General features: G+C 47.0%; 1 protein-coding gene and 1 long non-coding RNA gene across 3 annotated transcripts in view; one reads left to right on the forward strand and one right to left on the reverse strand.

The window, feature by feature from the left end:
• The window catches only part of Ptprj (protein tyrosine phosphatase receptor type J), a 151485-nt gene extending 127360 nt beyond the window's left edge, over positions 1–24125 (reverse strand). The window contains 1 exon segment of the mRNA XM_013121916.3: positions 23738–24125. Within this exon segment, the coding sequence (XP_012977370.2) occupies positions 23738–23989 (252 nt within the window). The 5' untranslated portion in view covers positions 23990–24125.
• LOC121140419 lies at positions 23136–25939 on the forward strand. 2 transcript variants are annotated; one of them, XR_005877251.1, is made up of 3 exons: positions 23136–23642; positions 24662–24890; positions 25738–25939. It is a non-coding gene; the product is annotated as an uncharacterized LOC121140419 (long non-coding RNA). The 2 variants fall into 2 exon arrangements; XR_005877250.1 differs by lacking the exon at positions 25738–25939 and having other exon boundaries at positions 24662–25482.
• The last annotated feature ends 2043 nt before the right edge of the window (positions 25940–27982 follow it).

Here is a 27982-nt window from a genome sequence, read left to right on the forward strand (position 1 = left end):
CAATCCCCAGAACCCATCTAAAGGTGGAAAAAAAGAGCAAAACACACACATGCGCGCGCGCGCACACACACACACACTACAAAGAAGAATAAATTTAATTAATTTAAGAAAAACACTAAAATCAGTTGTCACCCTCCCATCTAGGAAAAGGAATATCAGGGGCTTGGCTTGGTCTTAGGCCCAAGTTCAAACAGGAGGCCCTCCCTCCCAGGGTCAGCCCAGTAATCACTAGACATCCCTAAGTCTTTGTTTCCACATCTATAAAATGCAACAACCCAACACGGCCAACATAGCCTTCAGACCGCCTTGAGGGTTCTTCAAAAGGTTCAAAAGGTACATGAAGGACTGGCATGGTCCTGGCACCAGTAGATTAACAGACATCCATCCCATCCTCCTCACAGTAACTGCAGCTGGGCCAACCAAAGCCAGGTGGTAGTGGTGCACTCGGGAGGCAGAGGCAGGATCTCTGTGAGATCGAGGCCAGCTGGTTCACAGAGTGAGTTCCAGGACAGCCAGAGCTGTTACACAGAGAAAATCCCTGTCTCGACAAAAAACAAAAACAAAAAAAGGACTGACTCCAATTGACCCAGCAAAATTGTTGGGGCCAACACACAACTTCTCCAATGAAGGCTGAGTAGGGTCTCCAAGATTTTTTTTGTTTTTTGTTTTTGTTGTCTTTGCTTCTTTTTCATTTTCTCATCTGTGTGTCCATGCACACGCACATTTGCATACACTGTGTGGTTATAGGCACACGTGTTTGTGGGTACATGTCTGTGTGTGCACGTAGAGGCCTGAAATTGAAATTAGGAATCCTCCTCAATTGTTCTCCCAACTTATTTACTGAGACGGGGTCTTTCAATCAAACCAAGAGTACACTGGTATGTCCAGAGCAATCACACCCAGAGCACACTGGTATGTCCAGCTTGTTCTGGGGAATCCCCCATTTTCGCCTTCCGAGGCCAGAATACAGGCAGGCCTCCACTCACCCAGTCCTCAAGCCTGCCAGCAAGTACTTAACCACTGAGCTATCTCCCCAACCCCACAAATGATTTTGCTGGGTTGAGTCAACAGTGTTTTTTAAAAAGGAGATCTGTACTCTTTTTTTTTTTTTTTTTTTTTTTTTTTGGTTTTTACGAGACAGGGTTTCTCTGTATTGTTTTGGAGAGGATCTGTACTCTTAAGCAGAGACTGCACCCCACTCCCACGCCAGGCTAGGTTTTGAAGTGCTATGGGCTGATGCGCCTCCTTCCTGAAGGGTCATATCCAAGGCAGACAGAAAACTGAAGGGCATGAACACTCACCATGACGTAAGCTCCTACTCTACATCTCAAACCAGGTCAAGACCACTGACAGGATAACTGGAAACTGAAGATCTATAGGTGGGTTTATCATATTTCATCAATACTACTACTTCCCTGGCTTTGATATTTTGCATATTATATAATTTGGAGAAGTTAAGCAAAAGGCATTTGGGAACTGCTATCTTTACAAGTTTGAGAAATTATTTCAAATTTTAAAATTAAAACATTTTTAATGAAGCCTTAATTTTTAGGGTTTTGTTTAGGTTTTTTATTTATTTTTTATGTATATGAGTGCTTTTCCTGCACGTATGTATGTGGGTACCATGAACATGCCTGGTACCCACAGAGATCAGAGGGGTCAGAGGATCCCTGAAACTAGAGTTACAGACAGCTGTGAGCCTGTCTGTGTGGGTGCTAAGAACTGAACCCAGGTCTTCTGTAAAAACCACAACTGCTGAGAGGTCTCTTTAGTCTTTTGTTTGTTTGTTTGTTTGTTTGTTTTGTTTTTGAGACAGGGTTTCTCTGTATTTTAGTCTTAATTTTAAAAGAAAACTAGAGAAACAGCTCAGTAGTAGAGCAATTGTACATACAAGGCCCCGTGTTTAATCTCCAGCACTGGAAAAGAAATGATATTTAATATTTTTTAATTTATATTTTCAGCTTTCCTGGAGGACGGGGGTGGGGGTGAAGAGGAAGAATCACTGACCACCCTGCAAGTTAGAGCCCAGCTCTGATGTTGCCCACCCTGGGTCCCCGAGGGTTAGAATCCACCCTACCACTACTTGGCCTTTGGCAAATTGCTTAGCATAGCAGATTCCTCAATTCACAAAGGGAAACTTTAAGGTGTGGATTCCTTATCAGGCTATAGTGAGGATTAAATTAGTATTAAAAAGCACATGTTCAGGGGCTGGAGAGAGGGTTCAGTGGTTAAGCAAGAGCACTGTCTGCTCTTCCAAAGGACCTGGGTTCAATTCCCAGCACCCACATGGAAGCTCACAACTGTCTGTAACTCTAAGATCTGACACCCTCACACAGACACACATGCAGGAAAAACACTGATACACATAAAAAAAATTTTTAAAGCCTAACACAATGTAAAGAAAGATACGAGAAATGTGGTGTGGTGAGCCTCATGGTATGTATACGGGAATCGTGTGTGACAACCAGAACCCTTTAATGGATGTTCCTCATGTTGCAGAGACTGACCCCCAGTCCTTTTCATTGCTACTGTGAAAGGGTCGTTTGGTCCCAAAGGCTGAGAACCAGTGTCCTAGGGAGTTGCATGAGATGCTCACATGCCAGAGCTCAGGCTCAGCCAGCTCTACCTGACTTGCTCCAAGCACAGTATCAGAGAACAGTAGCCTTGCAAACACACCAGACCAATAACTACATCCAAATTCCAGACACACTGTCAAGCTCGCTGTCTCATCATTTTTCTCTTAGGTTTATATTTCACGTTTTAGTAAACACCTTTAAATTTCCCATAAGCATAGTCTTACGTCCTTCAACAGTCTTTCAAAGTAGGTGTGAGGACTGCGTCTCACAGTCCCTGCTGATTTACGGAACGGAGCTTACGTTCATTCGTTCGTTCGTTTGCTCGTTTTGGTATGATGTTTGAAGTGCTGGGGATGAAAGCTGGGTTTTTGTGCCTGCTAGGCAAGCTCTGTACACATGAGCTACACTCCCAGCTCAGCTGCTTCGTCTAACTAGCAAGCCAACCCTAGTTCATCCCAACTTACCCTCACGGGTGGGAGGGGGGAATGACACGACACTGTACCTCTGATACCACCCATGGTGTGACCTATCTCAGCCAAGGATGAGTGGAACAATGACTTTCAACATTACGTCAGCAAATTTTAATATAGAAGGAACTATTTTTCTTCCCTAATCTACCTCCTAAACTCAACTTCCCCATTTTGTCAGCGTAAGTTCATCCAGGGATTGGGTTGATTTCTATACTGAAAGCAGATATGCTAAGTGTGAGCTGAAATGGGTGAGGCATGGCCAGCCTAATGGCCGGAAAGGAAATGGTAGTGCTTCTGGAGTCCAACAGACTCCTCCAATCTTCTCCCCAAAGGAATGGCGCACATCCGAATTCAACTCCAGAGCTCAATCCAGCATCTCTCAAAAACACATCAGAGGCATGCCTGTTCCCTGATCATGCTGTCTGTGTGCTATGAGAGCCCCAGCACCTGAGGGAGCAGTCTGTGTGCTGTGAGAGCCCCAGCACCTGAGGGAGCAGTCTGTGTGCTGTGAGAGCCCCAGCACCTGGGAGAGCAGTCTGTGTGCTGTAAGAACCCCAGCACCTGAGAGAGAAGGCCAGAAGGAGTAAGTGGCGGAAGACAGAAGGCTGACCTGGAGGAAGTGTGTGGCCTTGGGGAAGTCACTCCTCCTCTAGGTCTTGATGTCAACATCTGTAAAACACATCATTAAGGCCCCTACCAGCTCAGCATCAGGTCTGACCACTTTTATAAATGTACAGGGACCATATTTATTCATAACTCAAACTCTTACGTGCAGCTCCCAACCAAGCAGCTGCTGCCTAGAGCAATGACAGCAGGGCAGGCCAGGAAGGGGCAGCCCACCTACATCTGACACGGGGGGGGAGACGGACACTGAGCAGAATTAAGGAAAGCACAAGGGAGCAATTGCACCCTGATTCAGGTGTAGGGGAGAATTCTAGCTTTTTGTTTTAAAAAGCATCAAATTTGAATCACGTTTTTCTGACTTTTCACATTAAGACAAATGTGTTCACTACACTTTAAAAAAGAAAGAAAACCAAAGTGACTGATTCACTAACAACCCGCAAAATAGTGGAGTCAGAACAATGCCAGTCATCTCGACACCCCCTCCAAGGAGAGGCTCCTGTGTCTATTTTCTGACAAGCTTTTCGAAAAATCCAGGGAAAGGAAGCTGCAAGTCAGCGATAAAGGCCACAGTCAGTTACTTGAACAGAGAGGCCAGCCCAGATAGGCCAGGCCACCAAGGGACTGCCAGAGCCCCGGAAGCCTCACTAGCAGTGGAGGTGATGCCAGCAGGAACAAGGGTGTTCTGGGATGGGGGAGCCGCTAGCACTGCAGGCTGCACTCTTCCCGGAGACAAAGGCCCCACGTTCAAATCCCAGGAAAAATTAACAGCTGCTGGGCTACAGCCAGCTCACTAGCAGGAGCTTGGCGGGTTCCAGAACCCCCAAGTGGGCACCGGATCGCCTCCCAAAGCAGCAGGCCACCTGCCCACACCTGCTACAGTTCCTCCCTAGTGCCCTTCTACCCTCTGGACACTCACACAGGCTCCTGTAAACTCCTGCCCCACCCACCTCCCTCCCCCAACCCTTTCCCTTCCTCCTGTCTTTCCCCCCACTCCTCCCTCCCTCCCTTCTTCTCTTTCTCCCTCTCCCTCCCTGTCTTTCTCTCTCCCTCTCAAGTATTTATCTCTCTCCTTTTTCCCTCCATCTCCCACTCCTTCGTTCATACCAGCCCCAAGCGAGGCAAGAAGCAGGATAAAAGCCACAGGTTCCAGATGAGAACGCTGATGCTCAAAGGACAGATCACCCAAGGTTGCAGAAGTGACCCTAGGTTCCAACTTCTGTCATGAGTCTAAAGCAGGGTACTTTCTCCAGTCACAACTACACAGGAGGCCGTGCTGGGAGCTCCCCACTCCCACCCTCTCTCCTTTCTCAACAACCAATCCTACATGCATGCCTGACCCACCCAGACCCACTTGCTGGCTCTGCAACAGGCTTCTCCTCTGGGGCCCGGAGGGGCATACTGGGGTTGGATAGCTACAGAAAATCTAACAGCCAAGCAGGGTCGGCCTCACCCACTTTCCAACTAACAATGCAGCTTAGGCAAGATCCTAGAGGTTTAGTGGTCCCATCTGCACAAGGGACAGATCAGACCCTGCCTCAGGGAGTCTTTTAAAGGTAGGCAGGGCACATCCACACAGGTTTTTAGAAGCCAACATTTCCCAAAGGCCCCAGTGCCTTCTCTGACATTCCCCTAAATCTTCCTATACTGAAAACCTATGTCTGGGGCTGGGGAGATGGCTCAGTCTGTAAAGAATTTGCTATGCAAGCATTAAGGCCTGAGTTCAGATCCCCAAGACCCACATAAAGCCAGACATAGTCTTGTGGGTCTCTAATCCCAGTATTCCTATAGCAAGAAGGGAAGCAGAGAAAGGCAGGATGCTCTCAGGCCAGCTAGCCTTCAAAGACGTATCTCAAAGGAGGTGCGAGGTTAGGGCTGACACCAGAAATCGTCTCTGACTCTACACACGTGCTGTAAAACGCACTCGTGTACATCTGCACACGACCACGCGCACACACACACCATGCATAGCATACGCATGCATATAAAAAGATTTTTAAAAGAAATAAAAACTTGCAAAAGAGTTCACAGCAGTTTCATCTTTAAGAGCCAAGGGGCAAAAAAAAGTGTCCACAACTGGAAAAAGGACAAGGGCACACGTTGTATGATTCAGTTCACATAAATACAGATCAGGCAAACTCAGAAGGAAAACATAATGAGTGGCTGGGAGGAGGGGGAAGGAGGAAGTCAGGAGTGACTCCAAAGAGCACAGGATTTCCTTGGTGATAATGAGAGAACTCCAGAATTTGGCAGTGATGATGGTTATACAGACTAAAATATAATAAAAAAGAAATGCAACTGTACACTTTAAAAGCTGACTTTTATTGTACGTGAATTAGATGTGGATGAAACTAGTTTTTCAACTGCCATTAAAAATAAAACAAATGCTGGGTGGTGGTGGCACACGCCCTTAATCCCAGCACTCCGGAGGCAGAGGCAGGTGGATCTACGTGAGTACGAGTTCCAGGACAGCCACAGCAGTTACACAGAGAAACCCTGTCTTGCAAAACTAAAAAAAAAAAAGAAAAGAAATGACTACAATGTACAACATGATAAGAAAACTCTCCCATGATGCCTCTGTGAGACAATCTAAATCACACAGGATCCTGATCAGTACAAGTCTCTCTTGCCACACGGACTCTGAACTGCTGAGCACTGTACCCTAAACGAGCCTTCCGCACTGCAGGTCTAGGCTCCTAACACTTGCCCAAAGCAAGAGCAATGGTAGTGACCACAGCTGCTGGCTTACTCCCCTGGCCTCACGCTTGTCTCGGTGCCCTTAGAGCCTACACCAGCTATGAACTGAAGCTGTTTTGCACTAGCTCAGTTCATCTCTCAGCTAACCTGGAACCGGCTACTGAAAAGAAAGACAAACCAGCCTTTTTCCTCCCCTTTTCTTTCCACTCCTCATGCCATAGTTAGGTTAGGTCAATTCCAACGGCAGCTGTGCCCAGGACTTCCTGTGCTAAATCCTTGATGACACAATGTCCTCACAGGTGGGAAAAGTTAAAGCTGGTACAGAAGACAGGAGGGGCTTGGTCATGGCTAGGCAGCAAGGGCAGAGCTGGAATCCGACCTCAGTGTTCTCTTCCACTCTGGGAGTGGAGGCTGCCCTCTGGAGATTCAGCCAGGAGGCCAAAACAGCTAGCTAGCCATGCTCCACTCTGCAGACGCTGACCAGTCGCGTCATTTGTAAGCTAGGCACTGGATAACGGGGCCCCTTGTGTGAACTCTGAGCGGGACACCCTGATGAACTCTGCAGCCAGGAAACAATATTTGGTCCAGCTGACTCCAGCTTCATTGACAATTCTTCTAGGCGCCAGGCCCCCAGAAAAGTGCAGATCATATTCATTTGTTTGTCTTAAAGTAGACGTTTTCCATGAGCATTTAAAAAAACAAAGGTTAAAGTTCAAATCCCAGAACCCACGAGTGGTGACATGCATCTGTAATACCAAGGCTACAACGAGGGAGAAACGGCTTTGACCCAGGGGTGCTTGCTGGCCAGCTAATCTAGTCAAAACAGCAAGTTCCAAGCTTAGTAGAAGAACCTGTCTCAAAATGTAAGAACTCCTATACAGGCAACCAGGCAAATATACATACAGGCACAAACATGCATATACAACAAATACATGCACTAAAAAAAATTAAAACAATTATTTATCAACCCCTGCTCCCCAAAAAATGACACAAAACAGACAAAACTGGTTCTATATGAGTCACACATGGTCAGAAAGTAATGTGAAACAGCCACCACACAGCTGGTCTGTCTGAAAATATGAATATTAAATTAAAATAACAGTAACACTCAGTGTCAGTGTAGGCGTCATGAAACAGTCTCATGCATTCTGATGGCTATATAAGCAAAGCATCTTTCTTGGGAATTTGTTTGGCAAGTAGAGTCAAATATTAGGAAGATGTCTGGAAATTAATTCTGAGTAATCTTCATAGCTATACACATCTCTATGCTATTAAAAATGTGAAATTTTGGCTGCTACTTAACTGTCAATAGGGGGAAAGTTAAGCGGATTATGGCACATCTACTCTGACATCTACCACAGCTATTAAAAGCCATGGTCAGGAGCTGGAGAGATATGTTATGCAAGCAGGAAAACCTAAATTTAATCCCCAGAATCCATGTTCTTAAGAAAGCCAGGTGTGAGTCAGTGGGGTCGCCCTTGCAGCCAAGCCTTACAATCTGAGTTTGATCATCAGTGCTCATGGTGAAAGGAAAAGACAGACTCCAACAACAGGGGTGCCGTAGCACACAGGCAACACACACACACACACACACACACACACACACACGCACGCACGCACGCACGCACAGAGCGCTTGGTTTTTGAATTTCAGCCTTGAAAAAGTGCCCTTTCTTTCAGTTTTCAGTGAATAGGAATTCATTGTCTCTAAAGGAAATGCATTGTTTCTTTACTTATTTGAGGTGCTGGAGATTGAGTTCAGGACCTCATACACATGATGTAAACACTGTGCCACTAAGCTATATTCCCTGCGCCACACTGTGTGTGTTATAATTCCTAAGTTATAACTATACTACTTCCAAGCTATAACTATACTACTTAGTGGACAAGACTTCAGAGCCCCTTATGATGGTCCCTTCTCAACTATGGGTATGGGTGGAGGCCTCTGGAAGGTTCCATTTTGATGCCCTCTATGAGACCAAGTGATTGTGGACATCTGGGTTTCCCAAACTCCCCAAGTGATATTAATATGTAGCCAGGACTGAGAGTCATGGAGACCAAACCTCTTTCAGAAACAAGGCTCAGGTAGGAACATGGCTGTCCAGAGACCATGGCTGTCCAGAACTACATAGCACTACTGGCAAAGAAGGAAGGCTTGGGAAAGTCTGGACATCACACATTTATCAGGTGCTAGGTCTTAGTCCTTCCTTCCTGCTGCTCCCACCCACCCTTCTCCATGTATCACATGAATTGAGCTGTGTTACTGGTATCACATTGCTCTTAATATAGATCTGAATGGAGCCAAGACCCAGACCTTCTAATCCTAATGACCGGCCACACCTCCCTACCTGCGCAAACTCAATCCTGTCCCTTCATGACTTCCATCACCTGCTCAGTTGTGCTGACTTGGCCCCTCTCCCTCAGGGTTTGTCTCTTGCTGCAGTATTCTTTTTTAGATCTCCTGGCTCCTTGCCACTCAGTCCCCTCTCTCTCATTATCCTGCTTCATTTTCTCATCTTTATTAATTGCCCAAACCAAACTCAAAGTTCTCCTGACCCAACTTTGCAAGTCCTGGAAATGCAGGCACAAGCCACTAAGCCCAGCAGGAGCTGGACATTCTTATACAATTCCTTAAAAAATAAGGTCGTTACAGTTTTATTATTTGGTGAGTGGCTGTGTAGAGGGCAAGTTAGACATCATCTATAACCAAATTCAACAAATAGGAATGCCACCCTTTGCCTTCCCTATGGCCATGGCAGACATAACTAATCAATTCTAGCATTCTCTTATACTGAACCAGGAAAGTCCAGACAGTCTAAGAATCTATTCAGGGGCCAAGCTGTTACTATCAACCATTTCAAGATGGACACAAACTAGGAACCATCTGCTTTCCTAGCTTCATGTCCCCAAGATTTTTTTTCCAGCACAGACATTCTTTGACTAGCAATCATTAACTGCCCACTTGCCTGGCAATGAGCTCAGCCTGTGCGAGGCTGATCAGCCCATGAGATCACATGTTCTATCCCGGAGGGCAGGCTTTGCCTGGTTTCCTGACTCTTGGGCTCTTTGTCCTTTCCACTTTACCCACCCCCACCCCCCCTTGGCAGCCACAACTCCAAAGTTTACTGACCAGGCCTGAGATAGAACATAGGATTAGGCCAGGGAAAAGCCTTAACTGTGTTCCTGGAAAACCTCATCAAGGCAGGTGCCTCTGCTATCACTGGTATTTAAAACAATAACAATGCGAGCAGCTGACATTTATGGAGAGCTTTCTGTGAGCTCAGGGCTCAAACACATTTTCTCAAGGAATCTAGATCACAATCCTCTGAGGTGTTTATTAGCCCCATTTGGCCTGTGAGAAAATTTAGGCTCTGAAAGCTGAGTTCCTGTTGATGAGTAAGTAATAGAAGTGAGATTACACAAGAGGCGTACAGCTGGCCCCGGGCCAGCTCCTTTGCCTCTGGGCACCTCATCTCTAAAATGGACGTGATAACTGTAAAGAGAAACAAGAGGCCAGCCTAGCCTATGGCAGTTGGGTGGATACCACAGAAAGGCCTTCTGGAATCTGGGCAGTGTCCTGATCAAGTCTGTTCAGTGCTGAGCTGGGAGATCTCTTTTGGATCCTGATAAATGATGTGAACGTTGAGTCTGCAGAAAGCCAATCAAGCTTCGCTGGCAGGCAGCACATTGTAAGTGGGTTTCTCCTCCTGCTGCATTCCTGCCATCCTCCAGTGTCACGGGCTCTGAAAGCATTCTCTCCTATTGTGTGCCCTAAGGCCCCAAACACTCTAAAGGCTGAACAGAGAGTTGGTGTGGGGAGAACTTGGCAGTGAACCTCTTTGTAATGGGATCTCCCTTTAACGGGGCTTATCTCCTGTGTGGAACTTGGCACGTCTGGCCTCACAGCTCCCAGTAAATGTGGGCCTCCCCTTCACCCCCACCTGCCCACAGCAGAGCTCAAAACCATCCTATCACATTAACACAGGCTTCCTGTCCCACCCAAGCAAGGTAGTGGAAGTATCAGCCATCCCCACTGGGCAGAGGAGGAAACTGAGGCTGGGAAGCCAAGGGAAAATGGTGCAGAGGCATCCAAAACCAAGTGCCAAGACTCCCAAGCTGGACTCACACCACCAGGCACTCACTCGAAGGAGCGGGGTTTGGAGGAGAAGCCCCATGTATAAGCTTTTGCTAGTTGGGCCACTGTCCTACTGGAGAGACACTGGAGAAATGGCCATTCCCCACTAGGACCATCTCACCATGACCTCAGAACAGTTACAGAGAACACAGTTCTCCATCAGGGTGGTCCCTCCCTCCTCAGCAGACATTGTCCATAATCTCTAAAGACATCCACTGTCAGTTGTCACAACTAATAAAGGGACACTACCGACACCCTGAAGGCAGATGCCTGAAATGCCACAACTTACATCCTACCTGCATGAGACAGCCTGCTGAAACAAACTGTCCAACCTGAAACGGTAATGGTGCTGAGGTTAAGGAGCTGTGTGCTAAAGGGAAGGAAGCCATTGTCACTCACCTCAACCATAGGGCTGAGCAAGTACAAAGCCTGCCTGCCTGCCAGGCTCCAGAGAAAGTCAAAATCAAAAGAGAATCCAAAGCCAACATCCCGTGTGCCTCTTTCTGAAGTCAAACGCTGGAGACACACCCTGTGGTCAGATGGAGACTGAGGGTCTGAGTCTCTCCCACCCCCAACAGGCCATCTCAAGTAAGATTTCTCATTTGCTCCCCAAACAGCAGGATCTGGTTGTCTCTCTAGTGAGCAAGTGCTAAGGCTGGTAAAACTGCTGAACACACCCTGGGACAATCCTCAGCAAGTCTTCTGTGTCACGTTGTGCAACAGTAAGGAGGAGTACGTATATAAGAAACGCCCAAGCACCATGCTCTGAGGACGGTACCACGCACAGGTCTTCTCATTTGACCCTGGTATCTCTGTGGCCTGGCACTTCTACCATTTCCAAATGAAGTCACATGTTCTGGGGGGTGACAATGCTGGGCAAATAGCAAAATCACGTGGCTACCAGTGAAAAATGTGCTCTGGATCCATGCTGCTGTCAACACTGAAGCTCTTCCCATGTGCCTCAGGGATGTCCTGAAGTCATGTCATCTGTGTGGACACACAAGCAAGTTCTATAAAACCCAAGTTCGATCACATGAAGGCTAAGAGTCAGACTCAATGCCACTATGCCATTCATTTGATCAGCACCAAGGCTCCCAAAAGTCAGACAGCTTTTACCCAATATCTAGCTCCAATATCTAAAACCCACAGTAAAGAGACTCTTGTCTTCTGTGGTTTGGGGAGGCATGTCTCTCCTGTCATGTGCTAAGAACACTGGACATGAATTCATCATCCACCTGAGGACAACCATTAAACCCAGCTGTCCTCCCCAGGGACACAGACATGCCCTAGCCTGTGTAGATGCCCCTGCCCAGCTCACCTTTGTACCCTAAAAGAAGCTCACAGTGGAGGGATGAGCCTCAGTTTCCCACTCTGTGTCCACATAAAAGGATTAAATGAGTTAACATGTACAAAGTGCTGACAATGCTTCATATCAAATATACTATGTGGTAACTACTTAGTTCAATTATTTCAGTTTATCCTAAGACCAACATCAGAGAGGTCTGTTTATCTGAGCAATGTTCAGCATGGCAAAAAGTACTCAAAACCAGACTGAAGACTTGTCACAGAGAATACAGTCACTACCCCACATGACTATTCCCTGGCTAGTAACAGCCACATTTCAACAGCTGGCACAAAACACCCTAAAGAACAGCAGCGAACTTGTGGTCCCTGAGGGTTGTCATCAGGGTAAGCTTTCTTTGCTGTCTCTTGCAGCTTCTCTCTCTCTCTCTCTCTCTCTCTCTCTCTCTCTCTTCCTCTTCCTCTCCCCCCCTGCCTGTCTAAGTCCCTCCTGCCCCACCCACATGGTGGCTTCCAGCTTCACATGGCACAATGACAGGAGTAAATAAGGACCTCACATGATTATTTCACTGTTGCTGGAAACACTGTCTACCTCCTTCCCTCACAGGGCACCACACACTGAAGAGATGGGTTTGGAGGTTTGGAAATTTGGGGGGACAATAACTGAATCAATGATTTTAAAAAATACTTTTCAAGCAATGCACACACACTGTCAACCACTTGCGGTAGCAGCTTCATAGTGCAGTGCTTACCAGTAAACTCAAATATTTCCTGTTCTATCATTTTTAGTGCTGGGTAAAACTCATTAAATTTACCCTTATAGTCAGTTTTAAATACACTGCCTTTGGTTTTCTTTCTTTCTGTTTAGGGAATAGGAGTGCTGGCACTACATCTCACTCTGTAGCCCAGGCTGATACTGAACTCATGGCCAATTCTCCTGATTCAGCTTCCAGGTGCTAGGATTCCAGGTGTCAGCCACTATGCTTGACAAATGATGCCCTTTTTCCACCCCAGTGCTGGGAGTTAAACCTAGGGCCTGGCACATGTCGGGCAAGTTCTCCCACTGAAGTACATCGCCAGACCTTTCCTTTCGTTTCCTCTTGTTTCATTGAGGCAGAATCTCAGCAAGCCCTGTAGACCAGGTTGGCCCTAAGCTCACAGATATCAGCCTGCCTCTACCTCCAAGTGTTCAGCCTGCCTTTGGTTTTTGAAACTTCACTATACATGTTCTGGAAGGCATTAAATTCAAACCACACACATACCCTCAGTAACAATGACAAACTCAATGAGATGCCAAGTGGTGGTTTGAACAAGAATAACACCCAAAGACTCATGCATTTGAATGTTTGGCCCATAGGGAGTGGCATCATCAGGAGGTGTGGCCTTGTTGGAGTATGTGTGACCTTGTCAGAGGAAACGTGTCACTGTGGGGGCAGGCTTTGAGGTCTTACATGCTCAAGGTAGGCCTAGTATGGGAGTCTCCATCTCCTTCTCCAGCACCATGTCTGACTGCATGTCACCATGCTTCCAAACCAAGACGATAATAGACTGAACTTCCCAAATGTGAGTCAGCCCCAATGAATTTAATGTTTTCCTTTATAAGAGTTGCCATGGTCATGGTGTCTCTTCACAGTAATAAAATCCTGTTAGGTTTGATGAGTTCTGGTGTGTGTAAAACCACCTATAAACTATAAAGTTTTTCTTAATTTTAAAGAGTAAGTGATGATAATGTCTCAGCAAAATAAAGTGATTCTATAGCAACAAACACCCAAGTAGGGAAGAGGTACTAAGCATTAAAGGAGACAGCCCAGTGTCACACAGCTAAAAAGAAGAGTGAAGCTAACTCCAAAGGCCCTGAACAGAGTTCTGGGTGCAGGTCCCTCAGTATCCCAAGGAATCTGCAACAGGACTGAAGGGCCCGACGCATCGATGGCTCTTCAGTGGGCAACAGGAAATGCCCTGTACCTGGGCTGCCTCTGTGGAAACAGGTGGCATATTCAGAGCCGACTGTCACAGCCACCCATCTCCCAGCAGTTAAAGCAAGGATTAGGCCTTTACACTTTTCACTTTTGACTCTACAGAAAGCATAGCCAGTGACAGGAGGTGGGCACGGTCAGAGCTGGCCCAGCCAAAGATAAAGAGACATGCTCAAACGAAGACAAAGAGAATCCTGGTCTTTTTAATGGACATAATATCCCTCTGCTCCTTTTTGGGCTAGGATCATATTGGCCATTCCTTGATCATATCCCAAGGTCATTTACTCCATATTAATTCAAATATACACACTTATTAAAAGAGAAATATAATTTAAATGGTGCTATCAATCTACACCTCACATTTTAATACATTCATGGAGAGGGAGGATATGAATGTTCACAGAATGCACAATCTATGACAGAGTTAATCTCTTTTTTGCTGCTGTTTTGTTTTGTTTTTAGAGACAGGGCTTCTCTGTGTAGCACTGACTGTCCTGGAACTTGCTCTGTAGACCAGGCTGGCCATGAACTCAAGAGATCCACCTGTCCCTGCCTGCCCAGTGCTAGGATTAAAGGCATGAGCCACCACCACTTGGCTGGATTTAATCTCTTAAATCCAATTTAAAAGATTCTATAGCATAATTTTGTCTCATAATTATAATGACTCCCTTAACTTTAGAATCTATCTTTAAGCAAGCACCTCAGTATTTTGTAAAATATTGTTCTAATTTTGTCCATTTGCAAAGTAGAATGTGACCTCTCCTAACTTATACAATGCCCTGAGTAAGAAGCACTGGTATCACCAGTACTGTAGAGATAGGAACATCAAAGGTCAGAAAGATCAGGGCAGTTGCCCAGAAGCACACAGCTAGTTAGGTGATAGAGTCAGGACTCCAACTAGGCAGGCTGTCTCCAAGTCCTCACTTTCTTACATCTGAGATCCTAAGGAATAGGGGTTGTACCTAAAACAATTAGGGGAAAGCTGGTTTGCAACAGAATGAAAGTGTAAGAATTCATCCCCTTAATTTTCAAAGAGCATGAACAAATGAACAAAAAGACAATTTTTGATGCACGTGTGTATGCATGTGTGCACATGGATACATGTATGCACAGGTGCATGGGTGCATTGTGTACATGGGCACATGGCTGCATGGGTGCATGTACATATGAGGGCAGAGGATGAAGTAGTGTCTTCTGCTATCTCTGTCTACCTTATCTTTGAGACAAGGTTTTTCACTAAACCCAGAGCTCACTAACCGGTTACACTGGCAAGCCAGCAAGTTCTAGGAATCCACCTGTCTCCACCTTGCCCTTTCTCCCAGCCGTAGGGTTACAGACATCTATTCAAGGCTTTTACATAGGTACCAGGGATCCAAACTCCTCAGGTCCTCATGCTAGCATGCCAAGTACTTTACCAAGTGAGCCGCCTCCCCAAAAAGAACTTTTTTTAATTGAATTGAGCGTTAACTAACAACAACAACAATTAAAAATACTGCCCCCCAAATGCAGGAAAAGATATTCAACTAACTCAAAATTAAAGATACAAATAATTTTCACCTCTCAGACTTATGAACACTTAGAAGTTTAACAATCCTCAATCTAGGGAGCATATGAAGAAGCAGGTCTCTTCAAACCCCCACATGTGGGTCCAACTGGGTAATGGTTCGGAAATCCATTCAGCAGCTCTGAGTTTTAAATGAACACCTGCTTCTTCCAACTCAGCAATCCTAGGACTGCAACTGTACCAGGGGACATCCCTCTAAACTATTTACCACGTCCGCAATTTTCATAACAACACCCTCATGCTTCCGTAATTCTTAATTCACTGTGTGTTACTGAGAAGGTTACAAGAAATAAACGGTGGAGGCATTCCAGGAAAAACTATCAGTGAGAGGGAGAGGGGTTATGCTAAAACAATGGAGGGCCCATATGTCTGCATTCCAGGCAGTTAGTTAGAAGAATGGGTTTATACGGGTACAAAAAAACGGCATAATCTTCAAGATAACTGAATAAATTTAAAAGGCTAAGCACAGAGCATGACATGTACATAATATGCCCCATAAGTGGCTTTTATGGGCCAGCAAGAAGGATCAGTAGGTAAAGGCACTTGCTGCCAAGCCTGATAATCTGAGTTTGAGCCCCAGGACTCACATGATAGAGGGAGAGAAATAGATCTCATAAAGTTGTCCTCTGACTGCCACACATGCTCCATGATATACCACACACATACATGGGCGCGAGCACACACACACACACACACACACCTCCCTCTCTCTCTCCCTCCCTCCCTCCTTTTCTCTCTCTCTCTCTCTCTCTCTCTCACACACACAACCCTCCCTCTCTTTCCCTCTCTTTCCCTCTTTCCCTCTCTTTCCCTCTCTTTCCCTCTCTCTCTCTCTCTCTCTCTCTCTCTCTCTCTCTCTCTCTCTCTCTCTCTCTCTCTCTCTCTACACACACACATACACACACAACCCTCCCTCTCTTTCCCTCTCTTTCCCTCTCTTTCCCTCTCTCTCTCTCTCTCTCTTACACACACACACACACACACACACACACACACACACACACACACACACACAAATCTAGTGTTCATAGGAAGATGCTGGAGATCAAACCTGGAACCTGCTGTGCATTAGCACTAAGCTACATCTACAGCCCATGAAACAATTTCTGGAAGGTGGCATGAGACACAGCATGAGTTCATCCAGTCCCAAACTCACTAAGTAGCTGAGGACGAAGAACTTCTAATCAATATGCCTCTCCACACCTAGTTCATCACAAGAAACTACTTTTTTTCCTGCAAGAATATCCATCTTTGCTGGGCGGTGGTGGTGCACGCCTTTAATCCCAGCACTCGGAAGGCAGAGGCAGGCGGATCTGTGTGAGTTTGAGGCCGGGCTGGACCAGTAGCCTCCAAAACAATACAGAGAAACCCTGTCTCCTAAAAAAGAAAAAAAAATATATATATATATACACGTATATATATATATATATATATATATTCATCTTTGGTCAGGCATGTAGTACACAAATCCAGCCCTCCAGAGGCTGAGACAGGGGCATATCTGTGAATTCAAGGTCATACAGAGCTACATAGTACGACTCCACCTCAAAAAAAAATCTTTGAAGAGGACTGATAGTTCTCTAAGCTTACAGTGGTCCCAAGTAACCATGGAGGAGACATTCCGAGACTACAGTGGATGCCTCAAGCCATGAACAGCACAGACCTCCACAAGTAGTACATAGAATTTTCTTTCCTATCTGCCATGCCTATGATGAAATCTGACTTACCAATTAGACACAGTAAGATATTAGCAACACTAAACTAATAAAAATAGAAAGTTATAACAATACATTCTAGCAAAAAATTATGTGAATATGATTGCTCTCTCAAAATACTCCACTATTTCTAGCCTCAGTTGAGCACAGGTAACTGAAACCTCAGAAAACAAGACCTGGAAGGTCAACTGTGCACAGGTTTACACTGGAGGGTTTTGGCCTGGGCTTCAGAGGCGATTTTTAGGAGTCCAGGGGCTAGAGATGTAGCTCAGTGGAGAGTGCTTTCTCGATAATGAGAGGCCCTGGGTTGCAATCCCAGCACCACAAAAAGGAGGAAAAATAATCCACTCTGAAGAGTTCATTAAAAACTGGGCATGGCAAGGCAGGATGGTGCATGCCTTTAATTCCAGCACTAGGGAGACAGAGGCAGGTAGATCTTTGAATTCAAGGTCAGCCTGGTCTACGTAGTGAATCCCAGGCTAACAAAGTCTACACTGCAAGACCCTGTCTGAAAAACAGAAAAAGGAAAAAAATCTGGGCATGGTGGTGTGTACCTGTAAACCTCCACTAAGGAGGCTGCAACAAGAGGAACACAAGTTTAAGGTCATCTCTGGATGCACGGTGGGCTCCTATCTCAAAAACAAACAAACAAACAAAAACTAAGAACAGCCTACTAAAGGGTCTACAAAACTCCAAATTCCACATGTATCCATTCCTTCTACTGAGAGTCTTGTTACCCGACACCAATAAAAACAAAGAACATTGCTCTAAAGTCCGTGCCGGTGCTAACTTTTAATACTCACTCAGGTATTCAGAGGGCATGAGATTACACTGTGCTGGCCCCTGGCACATCTACCCAGAAAAACAAGCACCCCACTCCTGCCCTGGAGAAGCAGCTAATTTGTGACATAATAACAGCATTGTCTGCCCAGGCCTCAGAAATGGCAGCAGGGTACAGCTTCCCTCTAACAGGAAGAAGGAAAAGTGGAACTGAAAATTTATTTGCGTATCTAAAATTAGAGCTTCTGTGGGAGCTGCACTGCTGGTCTTGTCGCCACCACCTCCAACCCCGGCATTTCCATGCCATGGAAATTCTGAGACAATAGGACGACTAAAGCTGTCAGTAATAAGGAAGTAATAACAAGTTTCCTACAGCTCCTGTCCTCTGAGGGGTCACCAGAAAAGCCACTGGAAAGCCAGCCCGATAGTGAAAACCCAGCTGTGGAGTCCGCTGATCCGAGATTTCTGACACTTGTAGGGGTCTCCACCCAGGGACTCTCTGCCCCTCCTCACCACTACCTCGTTGGCATGTCTAGCGCCAGCTCTCTCTCTGAAGGGATGACACCCAGGCAACATCACCACTGGCGAGCTAAATCATGAGAGAGCAGGCTCTTATTCCCAGGATCACTCTTACTCAGGGACTGGTCCCCAAATTAAGCATTTATCATTGTGTAATTTCACAAAAACTACCTCATACTCACATGATCATTTACTGAGACTGCCTCCTCAGATTCACTGTTACATTTAAACAAAATTTCCTTAGCATGACCCTGTATGCAGCCTAGTCTGCCTATATACATGGGCTTGATACAGTTTATAAATACTGTTTTGCTAACTAAAATAGTTCCTAACATATTAAAAAAAAAACTTCTTGGAAACATTTGGCAAATATGTGTTCTAGAGACTAATGACTTGAAGTCCCATTTCTTCCCTCCCCACCCTGCAATCCCCCCAAACAACAGCAGCAGTCACTGTCAGCAAATGGATCAGGCTGTAGGTTTAACTTGAGTCTTCCTTCTCTTATTTGATCCCTCTACCACCCAGCTAAGCAGGAAGTATTAGTTCCATTTCCCAGATAAGGAAATGAAGAGTCACGGAGGGTGACTGCCTTGTCTACTGGTCATGGAGCTACTAAGTGGCAGAGCAAAGCCCACACCCATTCTCCTCCCTTTTAGTTTGTGCGCACCAAGACACAACATGTGTGCCTCTGTACATACACTCAGGCTCCAAAGAAACATAAGTAGCCAAGAGGGGCCTGAAGGTGTTAGTTTGACACGATTTGGGACACAAAGAATCTAAAGTAACTCCCAGCCCTGTCAAGGGCCAGGGCCCACAAGCCTGTCTCTTGCCTCACCAGTCTGGCATGGGTGCTCAGTTACACACACTGAGAACCTTGAAAACACGTCACTTCTACAGCACAGAACACTAAACTGCGGCAATGGAGACTGGCTCTACTTATGACTCTTTGGGAATTGTGAACTTCAGTTTTCTCACAATAAAATGAGAACATGAGCAGCAGAATTTCTGAAATGGTCAAGTGAGATAATGCATTAAAAGCCATAACACAGTATCTGCCACACCTAATGCTACCTATTAATTATAATATTATCAGTGGCAAGATGTTAGAAGGGAAATACACAGAAAATTGCATCTTATCCAGCACTCAAAATAATTCCCCTGGCCAAGAAGTGAATGAACTAAGAAGTAATTACTTATGATGCACCGGCAAAAGCCAGGCTACAGCCACCCAGCTACTCGGCCTCAGCCTCAAGCATTACTTTTAGGAGCTAAATAACATCTTTGCTGACCAAAATTACTCACTCCGGAGCCAGGATTCTCTCTGCTCAGGAAAGCTTGGTTATTCCTGGTCATCTTTGTCCTGGGGCTGAACTTGAAGTTAACCCAAAGTCACAGACTAACCATAAACCAATTTGCTCTGTTTTCTTAAACTGTCTGCAAACAAAACAGAATCGCAGGGTTTTCCTTTGTTGTTCTGAAGCAAAACAAAAAATAAAGTCACTCCTGTGAGAAATTTTAAAAGCAATGATAAGAGAAGCCAAAATATTTAGTATGTGTACTCTGGTTAAAGCCGGAAAAGTAGTCAGGCTGATGGATTAGCCATAGTACATAAAGATACAAACTTATCATCCACCAGGAAACAAGAAAAGAAGACAAACCAAAAGGGAACCCTGGACGACCACTAAGCGGCTACCAGCTGTTTTTGTTACTATTACTATTACTATTACTATTACTATTACTACTACTACTACTACTATTTTAAAGCAGACTGCTGTCAAGCAGAACTATACATATCAGGACTATACCTAACACACACATAAACCAAAACAAGTGTGTAAAAATGCACCAGAGAGGGATGGTTAAGACAGTACAACCATGAAAGTCCTCGCCCTACAGTCATCTCGGGCTGCTCTTCCTGTCTTGAAGAGAGGGAGTGAGATGCCAGTTTCAAAAACGGCTTTTCTGGGCCCACTAAGTAATGAGCCTTCCAGCATCTCAGCTCTCCAGTTTCCACACCCTGTACTCATTAGTGTCCAAACAGACCTGGGTCTTTCCTGTGACCTCTCCTTCTTTTCCCCCACTTAAATAAGAAAGCCTTACAAAACCAATTAACTATTACGGAGGCCGTCAAATATACTCCCTCTTATTTCCTACACAAATAAATTTCAAAAATATCTCACATCTGACTTTTAAAAGATTTACTATCTCTATTTTATTTATGTGTGTGTCTAACTATGTGACTGTCTGTCACATATGTGTGGGTGCCTGTGGAGATCAAAAGAGAGGGTCAGAGCCCCTGGAGCTGGAGATGGCTGTGAGCCTGGTCTAATTGACTTTTAAACTCAATTTGTAAGCAGTTTGGGGCATACACAGTAACACAGCACTATACCCATAGAGAAAACATAACCAAAAATACTAGGCACGGGCTGGACACTCAACTTCCACTCCTGGCTTGTTCATAACCCTATCTTATTAAGTAACTTCAGGCCATCTTCGCTCAACTCCAACATTCTCATTTAAGATGTATGAGAATTTGAGCTGTCTTCAGAGCCAGGAGCCATCTATCACCAAACTCAAAACTCAAGAAGCGCAGGGTGTTGGTGACACACGCCTTTAATCCCAGCAGAGGCAGGCGGATTTCTGTGAGTTCAAGGCCAGCCTGGCCTACAGAGTGAGTTCCAGGACAGCTTCCAAAACAATGCAGAGATGCAGAGAAACCCTGTCTCAAAAAACAAAAAAAAACAAAAGCAAAAAACCTCAAGAGGCAGAGGCAGGCAGATTTCTGTGAGTTCAAGGACAACCTGGACTATATAATGAGTTCTACCTGAGAGGGCTGGATAAAGAAACCCTGCCTCAAAAAAAAAAAGTGTAACTGTGAATATGTATATCAGGATAACACGCACATGCACATGAGGCAGAGGACACTGGGCCTTCTAATCTATCGCTCCATCTTATTCCTTTCCAACAGGGTCTCTTACTGAATCTAGAGCTAGGCTGGTAGCCAACAAGTCCCAGTGTTCTTCTTGTCTCCACTCTCCACAGTAAAAGGGTTCTAGGCACACATGACCACAATCCACAGTTTACATGAGTACTAGGGATTGGAACTCAAGTCTTCACGCTTGTGCAGCGAGAACTCACACTCAATGACTCATCTTCCAGCCCCTGAAACTCAGTTCCAAGCGCACTGACTTGGAGCTGAAGATATAACTCAGCGGTACAGCACACACAGCATACTCCCCACCCTGGGTTCCCACCTCAGAACCACAGAAGAGTCAGGGTGGGGCTCCAATTCCCTGTGATAGTCACCATCAAAATGAAACTGCTGAATGTGAGCTTTTGGAGATATTTCTTCACAAAACCTTTTACATTTCCTATTTTGTAATAAATCCAAAAACAAGAATATGAAGACAGTACTCTTGCGTTTCTACAGAACCAGCTACAGAGGAAGGAAATAACCAAATACAAGGCAAGTGGAGAGCAGCAATATGCTAATGAAACACAAGGAAGGATTGAGCAAGAAATAAATTTACCCAAGATACTTTTTGCTGATTCAAAGCACAGCTTGCAACTTCTATAGTTGAAACAAAAATGTATATGCATACAGACAGACAGACACCAAACTAAACTAATGGGAAATGTAGATCAAATGCTTCTATAATATAAACCTTAGCATAAGGGAATATCAAGACAGGGCCATCCCTATATGTGGGAGGCAGAGGCAAATAAATCTCAATGAGTCTGAAGGCACCCTATTCTACATAGTGAATTCCTGGGAAAGGGGGACTGGGAGACTTCAAGCATAAAGCAGTTCTTTTTCTTTAACCTCAAAGACTTATGCACATGAACTTCTTATAGAGACAGGATGAAGACGGCCCATACACACTGTTCCTTAATGTTAATTCCATCTGGTAAAGCTTTATCTGAAAAGTGAATGTTTGATGTCTACAAAGTTCTTTCAGACACTGTCCAATTGAAGGCCTACAAACAAGTCTACTAAGCACTGGTCTGGCCCCACCCCCATTCTACAGATGCTTTTCACTGAGGATGGAAGAAAGGGCAAATCCAACTTTGATGCCTCACTAGACACTGGCACTCATCTCACACCTACTCTAGTAAAGAACCAGAGGGTCGCACCACCTTCCAGGCCTCCCTGAGGCTTGTGCAAATCCTGCTTGTTGAGAGTGAGGGCAGTCCCCAGACTCAGGCTCCCTTCTTCTGCCTGCCTGTCTGCTGCCCAAGTGCTTATGTTTCCTCTCAGGCAATCCTGCGTGCGTGCGTGCGTGCATGCGGAGTGTTCCCTTGCAGCCAGGTTCCATCCCCAGCCAATAATACTTCATTGGTGTTTCACTGTCAGCTTGGAGCTGGTATCTATAAAGTAAGGGAGATTTTCATTAACAAAAAGCAAGACAAGCGCATCCTTCAGGCCACCTTCTGCTGCAGGGTTCAAGACCACAGCCAGCTCCCAGAAGGCTGTGAGGCAGAACTGGCTTGCTCAGCTTCCGAAGCACCGCTGGGTGATTCCACTCTTTCACTTCTCTCCCTCAGTTCCCTATCTGCAAAATGGGACTATCCCCCAACTGCCCTGCATCACATCCCCACCATGGGAATACCACAGAAAGGAAGCATCCAATATTCGAGGCGCAACATTACCGAAAAAGTGAAGCAAGAAAGAAAAAAAAAATGGTTCGCAGGGGCGGGGGTTAGCTAGCACCCACAAAGCACGAATACACACCTAGAAAAGCCAGCACCATCTCTAGTGTGATGATGAGAACAAGGCCGGCAGCCTCAAGGGACGCCTTTGAGCGGCCACCTTGGCAAGGCTGGGAACTTTCCCCATAAACAGCGCCCTCCACCCTGGGGTCCCGCGATTCGCCCACCACCCGACTGCCCAGTGCCAGGCCCTGTCCCCGAGCACCCGGCCACCGCCACTGCCCTTCCGCCCAAGCCCTCGGGCCCCTCCAAGCCAGGTCGGAGGTCGGCCTCGGTTAGCCCAGGCCGGCCCTGCTCCGCATCCACAACCCTCCGCAAACACGCCCCCTCCGGCCGCCTCGGGAGCTCGAGCTGGGCCCGCGCTGGCCAGATGTGACCAGCTCCGGCCTGCAACCCACGCGGGGGCTTCTACAGTGAGTCTACGGGGACACCCTGGGGGCCCCAGGATCCCGCCCTCCCCCTGGCACCCGGCAGCCGAGGAAGGGGCTCGGTGGCGGGAGCCGGAGGCCGGCCAAGATCCCCACCAGCCCCCTCCAGGAGGAAGGCTCCCAGCACCGCGATCCACAGCACCTTACCGGGTAATCCTCGAGCGGGTGACACACGGGCAGGTGCAGGGGATGCCAGTCTGGCCCGCGTCCTCCCAACACACGCCCAGGCCCACCCGAAGGCTTACCTGGCCCAGGCGTAGCAACAGCAGCAGCGGCAGCAGCGCCCAGCGGAGCCCGGGCGGGCGCGGGGGTGGCCGCGTCTCCAGCGCCGCGGGCTTCATGCCCTGCGCGCCCTGGAACGTGCCCGGGACGCGCCCCGCCGTGTGCCCGAAGCCGGGCTCCCTCGTCTCCGCCTCCAGCCGCCGCCTCCGCCTCCTTCTCCGCCAGCCAGTCCGCCTAGTCCCCGCTCCGCCCGCCCCGGGCTTCCCCGGGGACATGGCAGCGGCGGCGGCGGCGGCCACACGGCGGAGCCTAGCGCGCTTGGCGCGGAGCGGCCGCGGCCCTAGACACGCAGGGGCTTCGCGGGGCGGAGCGAGCGACGCCCACCCCCCCGCGCGTGGCGCCCGGCTCCCGGCTCCCGCGGCCCCGGCTGCTCCCTCTGCCTCCTCCGCGCGTCATGCGGCTCGGGCTGCAGGCAGCCTCGCCGAGCGCTCGGCCCCCTCTCCTCCCCTCCCCCTCTGAATATTCATCGCTTCCTCCGGGCCGCTGCCGTGCTCCGCGGCCCCTCGCCGCCCTCTCGCCGCGGCCCCCGCCCCCAGCGAGCTGGCGGCGGGCGGGGAGTGGGCGGTGGCGGACCCGGTGCACGCTCAAGCTTCTCCCCTCCCGCGGCCAGAGGAAGCGCCCCCCCCACCCCCGCCCGCCCAGCCCTCCCACATTCCTGGGACTCGGGACGCGGGACGCAGCTCCACTGTTCCAGAGCCACTAGTCAGTGCGGATGGGTCACTACGGACTCCCTGGCCCCTGGTTGAGTGTGCTTCTTGCCCAGGTCACAGCCGTGCTTGCTTCTAGCCTGCAATCCGGTGAAACCTGGCCCGTGGCTGGGTTGGGGGAGGGAGTGGGTGAACCCCGAAACTATTGGAAGCACACCATGCATTCTGTTCTCTCCCCAGGCGCTGGGCTGGGAATTCAGAGCCCACACAGAAGCTGGTCCAGTGATTAAAGCCCCAGTTGTGGCATGCGGCAAGCCTAGCTGTGCTATATACTAGCAGTTTAATCCGGGTTGTATGACCTAGAGAGAGATGCTGCACCTCTCTGGACCACTCTTTGCTCTTGTATAAAATGGAGATACCACTGGTACCTGCCTACAGAGACTTGGCTGGCGACTAAATGAGATCATGGGTAAAGTCCCAGGGAGGGTGGGATACAGAGTGAGCCCATCTGGCAGCTGTCATCACACGACCTGATCTGAAAGGAGTTAGACTACCATGAATATTACTACTCTGCCCAGACTGACAAAAGGAAACTGAAGAGCCCAATTCACTGCACTAAGAAGTAATGAGAGACAATACCAAACTGAGGCTTGCTAGGAAGGAAGGGATTGAGTCCAACCAAAGGGAGAGGTGACACTTGAGCTGGGCTTTGAAGAGTGGTTGGGTTTCACTAGGCAGATAGAGGGGAGCAGGGTGACAGGAAGTGGGAGCAACTGGGGGGGGGGGGGGGAATGATGCTTCATCAACCTTGGCCTTCTAAGAAACAGAAATAGGAGGCTGAGTATTCTATTTTGGGAAACGAGTGACCAAGATTTTAAAAAAAAAGTCTAGTCTGAGAACTGGAGTGTAGACCACCAGGTGTCCAACCTGTCTCCAGGCATCCTTGGGTCCCAACTGCACGGTGGGAACAAGGCTTCACACAGAGAGACGGGTGTAAAGGGACAAGGACTGCACCTGCCCTTTTGTACTCTGAATCTAATTAAACACTATCTGTTATCATAGCCCATGAGGAATTCTGTTTGTTGCTCCCTGTCTAACCCTTCGTGAGACAGAAACAGGTGTCATTTAAAAGCATTCATGGCCAGCCTAGTCAACACGTGAGTTCCAGAACAGCCAGAGCTACATTAGAGAGAGACCCTGTTTCAAAATCAAACAAAAAGTCTTCATGTCCATGGTGCACAGAGCAAAGGAAGTTTTAGTGCTCCGACGTCTGTATACTGTCCCTGATACTCACAGACCCTATTCACCCATCCCAGTTGCCACAGATACACATCTTGGATCTGCAAACAGCTGTGTGAATTCCTGCATGCACTTAGATTTCCTCCAGGGTAAGATGTATGCCCCCACTTAAGAATGAAGAGCCTTGCCGGGCGGTGGCCACACATGGATCTCTGTGAGTTACAGGCCAGCCTAGTCTACAGAGTGAGTTCCTGGACTGTTACACAAAGAAACCCTGCTCGGGGGGGGGTGGTGAACAGCCTTTTCAGAGAAGAGGTTACTATATGCATAATAAACGAATGGCAATGGACTGATGCTCTGTGTGCGAAATGAACTCTGAACAGTGATAGTTGTAAACTCCTTGTGGGCAGAACTTCATCCCCTCCGTCTACTCTGTAGTATCTTGTTCAGTGCTCTGTCTGCAGTAGTGTAGGCACTGGAGCTTTGAGCAAATGTGTGGTTACCTGGTGGGAACATGGATTCTTTGCAAAGACAAACCAGGGGAGAATCACTCCCTCCACAAAAGGATTTCACAAGGCTGATCTCTTATGCAGCTAGAATGTCCCAGTTTATATGGTATGTACTTCTCTTCAGTGAACCATAGCTTTCTATGGTTAACTCTGTTTATGGAGTTGTTTTGCTTTGTATAAAGGTCTCATGTAGCCGAGATCAACCTTGAACTCCATATATACCTGAGGATGGCCTTGAACTTCTGACCTTCCTCCATCTACCTCTTGCGTGCTGACTAGGATTATAGACACGCACCACCACACCCCACTTACTCAGTGCTGAGGATTGAGCCCAAGCTTCGTGCATGCTAGGCAATCCCCTACCGACTGAGCTAGATCCCCTCTGTTTATTTGATTGCCTTCCTCATGGAGTCTGAAACAGCCAGGCAAAGACAGCCGGTGTCTTGTTCATCACTACATTGACAGCATATAGCAGCCATTCCAGTTACACTTACTTAGTTAAAGTGAGTGTGTGCCTTTGAATAGCAAAATAAGACACGAATCATATTCTTACACAGCACACACACACACACACACACCAGATTACAATTGCAAAATAGCTTTTCAGGAATAAATCTACTATACCAAGTTCAATATACATTTGCCTTGAGAATATACAGCAAGATGATATTTGACCTTTTTTCTATCATTTCTCCTTCACTCAAAAGCTAAATTTTTATTGAATAAAGGGGCAGGCACACAAAAATGCCAAAACAAGAGGGATACCTTTCCAAGCTGCTTGGTAAGAGTCTTGTGGAGCCCTGGGGTGGGGGTGCCTGGCTCTTTCCTTAGACTCTAAAGGGGTGATGATACCAGGAGTCTGTATTTCCAACCAGCTTTTTGGGCAATTTTTGCTGTCAAGCATGCTTAGAATATTCTATTCAGTCACCAGTATCGTGTCTCTAGTAATAATGATATCCAGAGAGATAAATAGATAAATAGGTAGACAGAGGATCGGTTACTTATGTGAGGTCACGCAGCTGCATATGATAAAACCAGGAACTGAAACCGTTTCTTTCTTGGCACTCTGCCATAGTACCTCACCTCTTGATGTTTGCTGATAAAAGTTGCCGTCCAAGTGCTCTTGTGTGTTGACTGTAACTGTTCATTACATTCTCAAGTCTCCACTTCCCACCCATTTTAGGATAAGAGACAGAATTTGTGAGTTTTCACTTCACACCCCACCCCCAAAAACCGGGAAGAGGAAGACAAGTCCTAAATGTCCAGTCCACATCCCGGCAGGAGGCAGGCCTGCTGGGCACCAGCCTCAAACCAGGTCACCAGCCCCACAGGGAGTCCATTCAGCCTGGCAATCCTCTGTGTACTTTAAAAGCCACCATGAGCAAACCATTCTCCAAGGCCCTCCTAAGCAGAATGGAATGTTTCTTGAGAGTCTGATTAGCTAATGCTGCAGGCATGGCTGCCCTGAGACCTTCCTGCCTCGCTAACTTGAATGGAAAGGGAGACTTTTAGAAAAAAAATATTTGTGGCAAAGAAGAAGAAGAAAAAAAAAGCAGCATTTTATCTTCATAATAGTAACAGGATGCTTCCTATGGACTAACAGCTGAACTGTGGTTAGAATGCCATGTTTGTCCATCAGACCTCAATTCCTCCCTCAATAAAGCCTGAATCACCTGCATAAGTTCACAGCCTGGGAATGCCTTGGCGACCTTTTCTGACTTCAAGCACCTGCATCGTTCAGTATTTTCCTAATTCTTTACTAGAGAACGACACCCCCTCACTCGTGTGTGTGTGTGTGTGTGTGTGTGTGTGT

Source organism: Mesocricetus auratus, unplaced genomic scaffold (genome assembly GCF_017639785.1).
Source record: "Mesocricetus auratus isolate SY011 unplaced genomic scaffold, BCM_Maur_2.0 Super-Scaffold_100004, whole genome shotgun sequence".
NCBI classification, from domain to species: domain Eukaryota; kingdom Metazoa; phylum Chordata; class Mammalia; order Rodentia; family Cricetidae; genus Mesocricetus; species Mesocricetus auratus.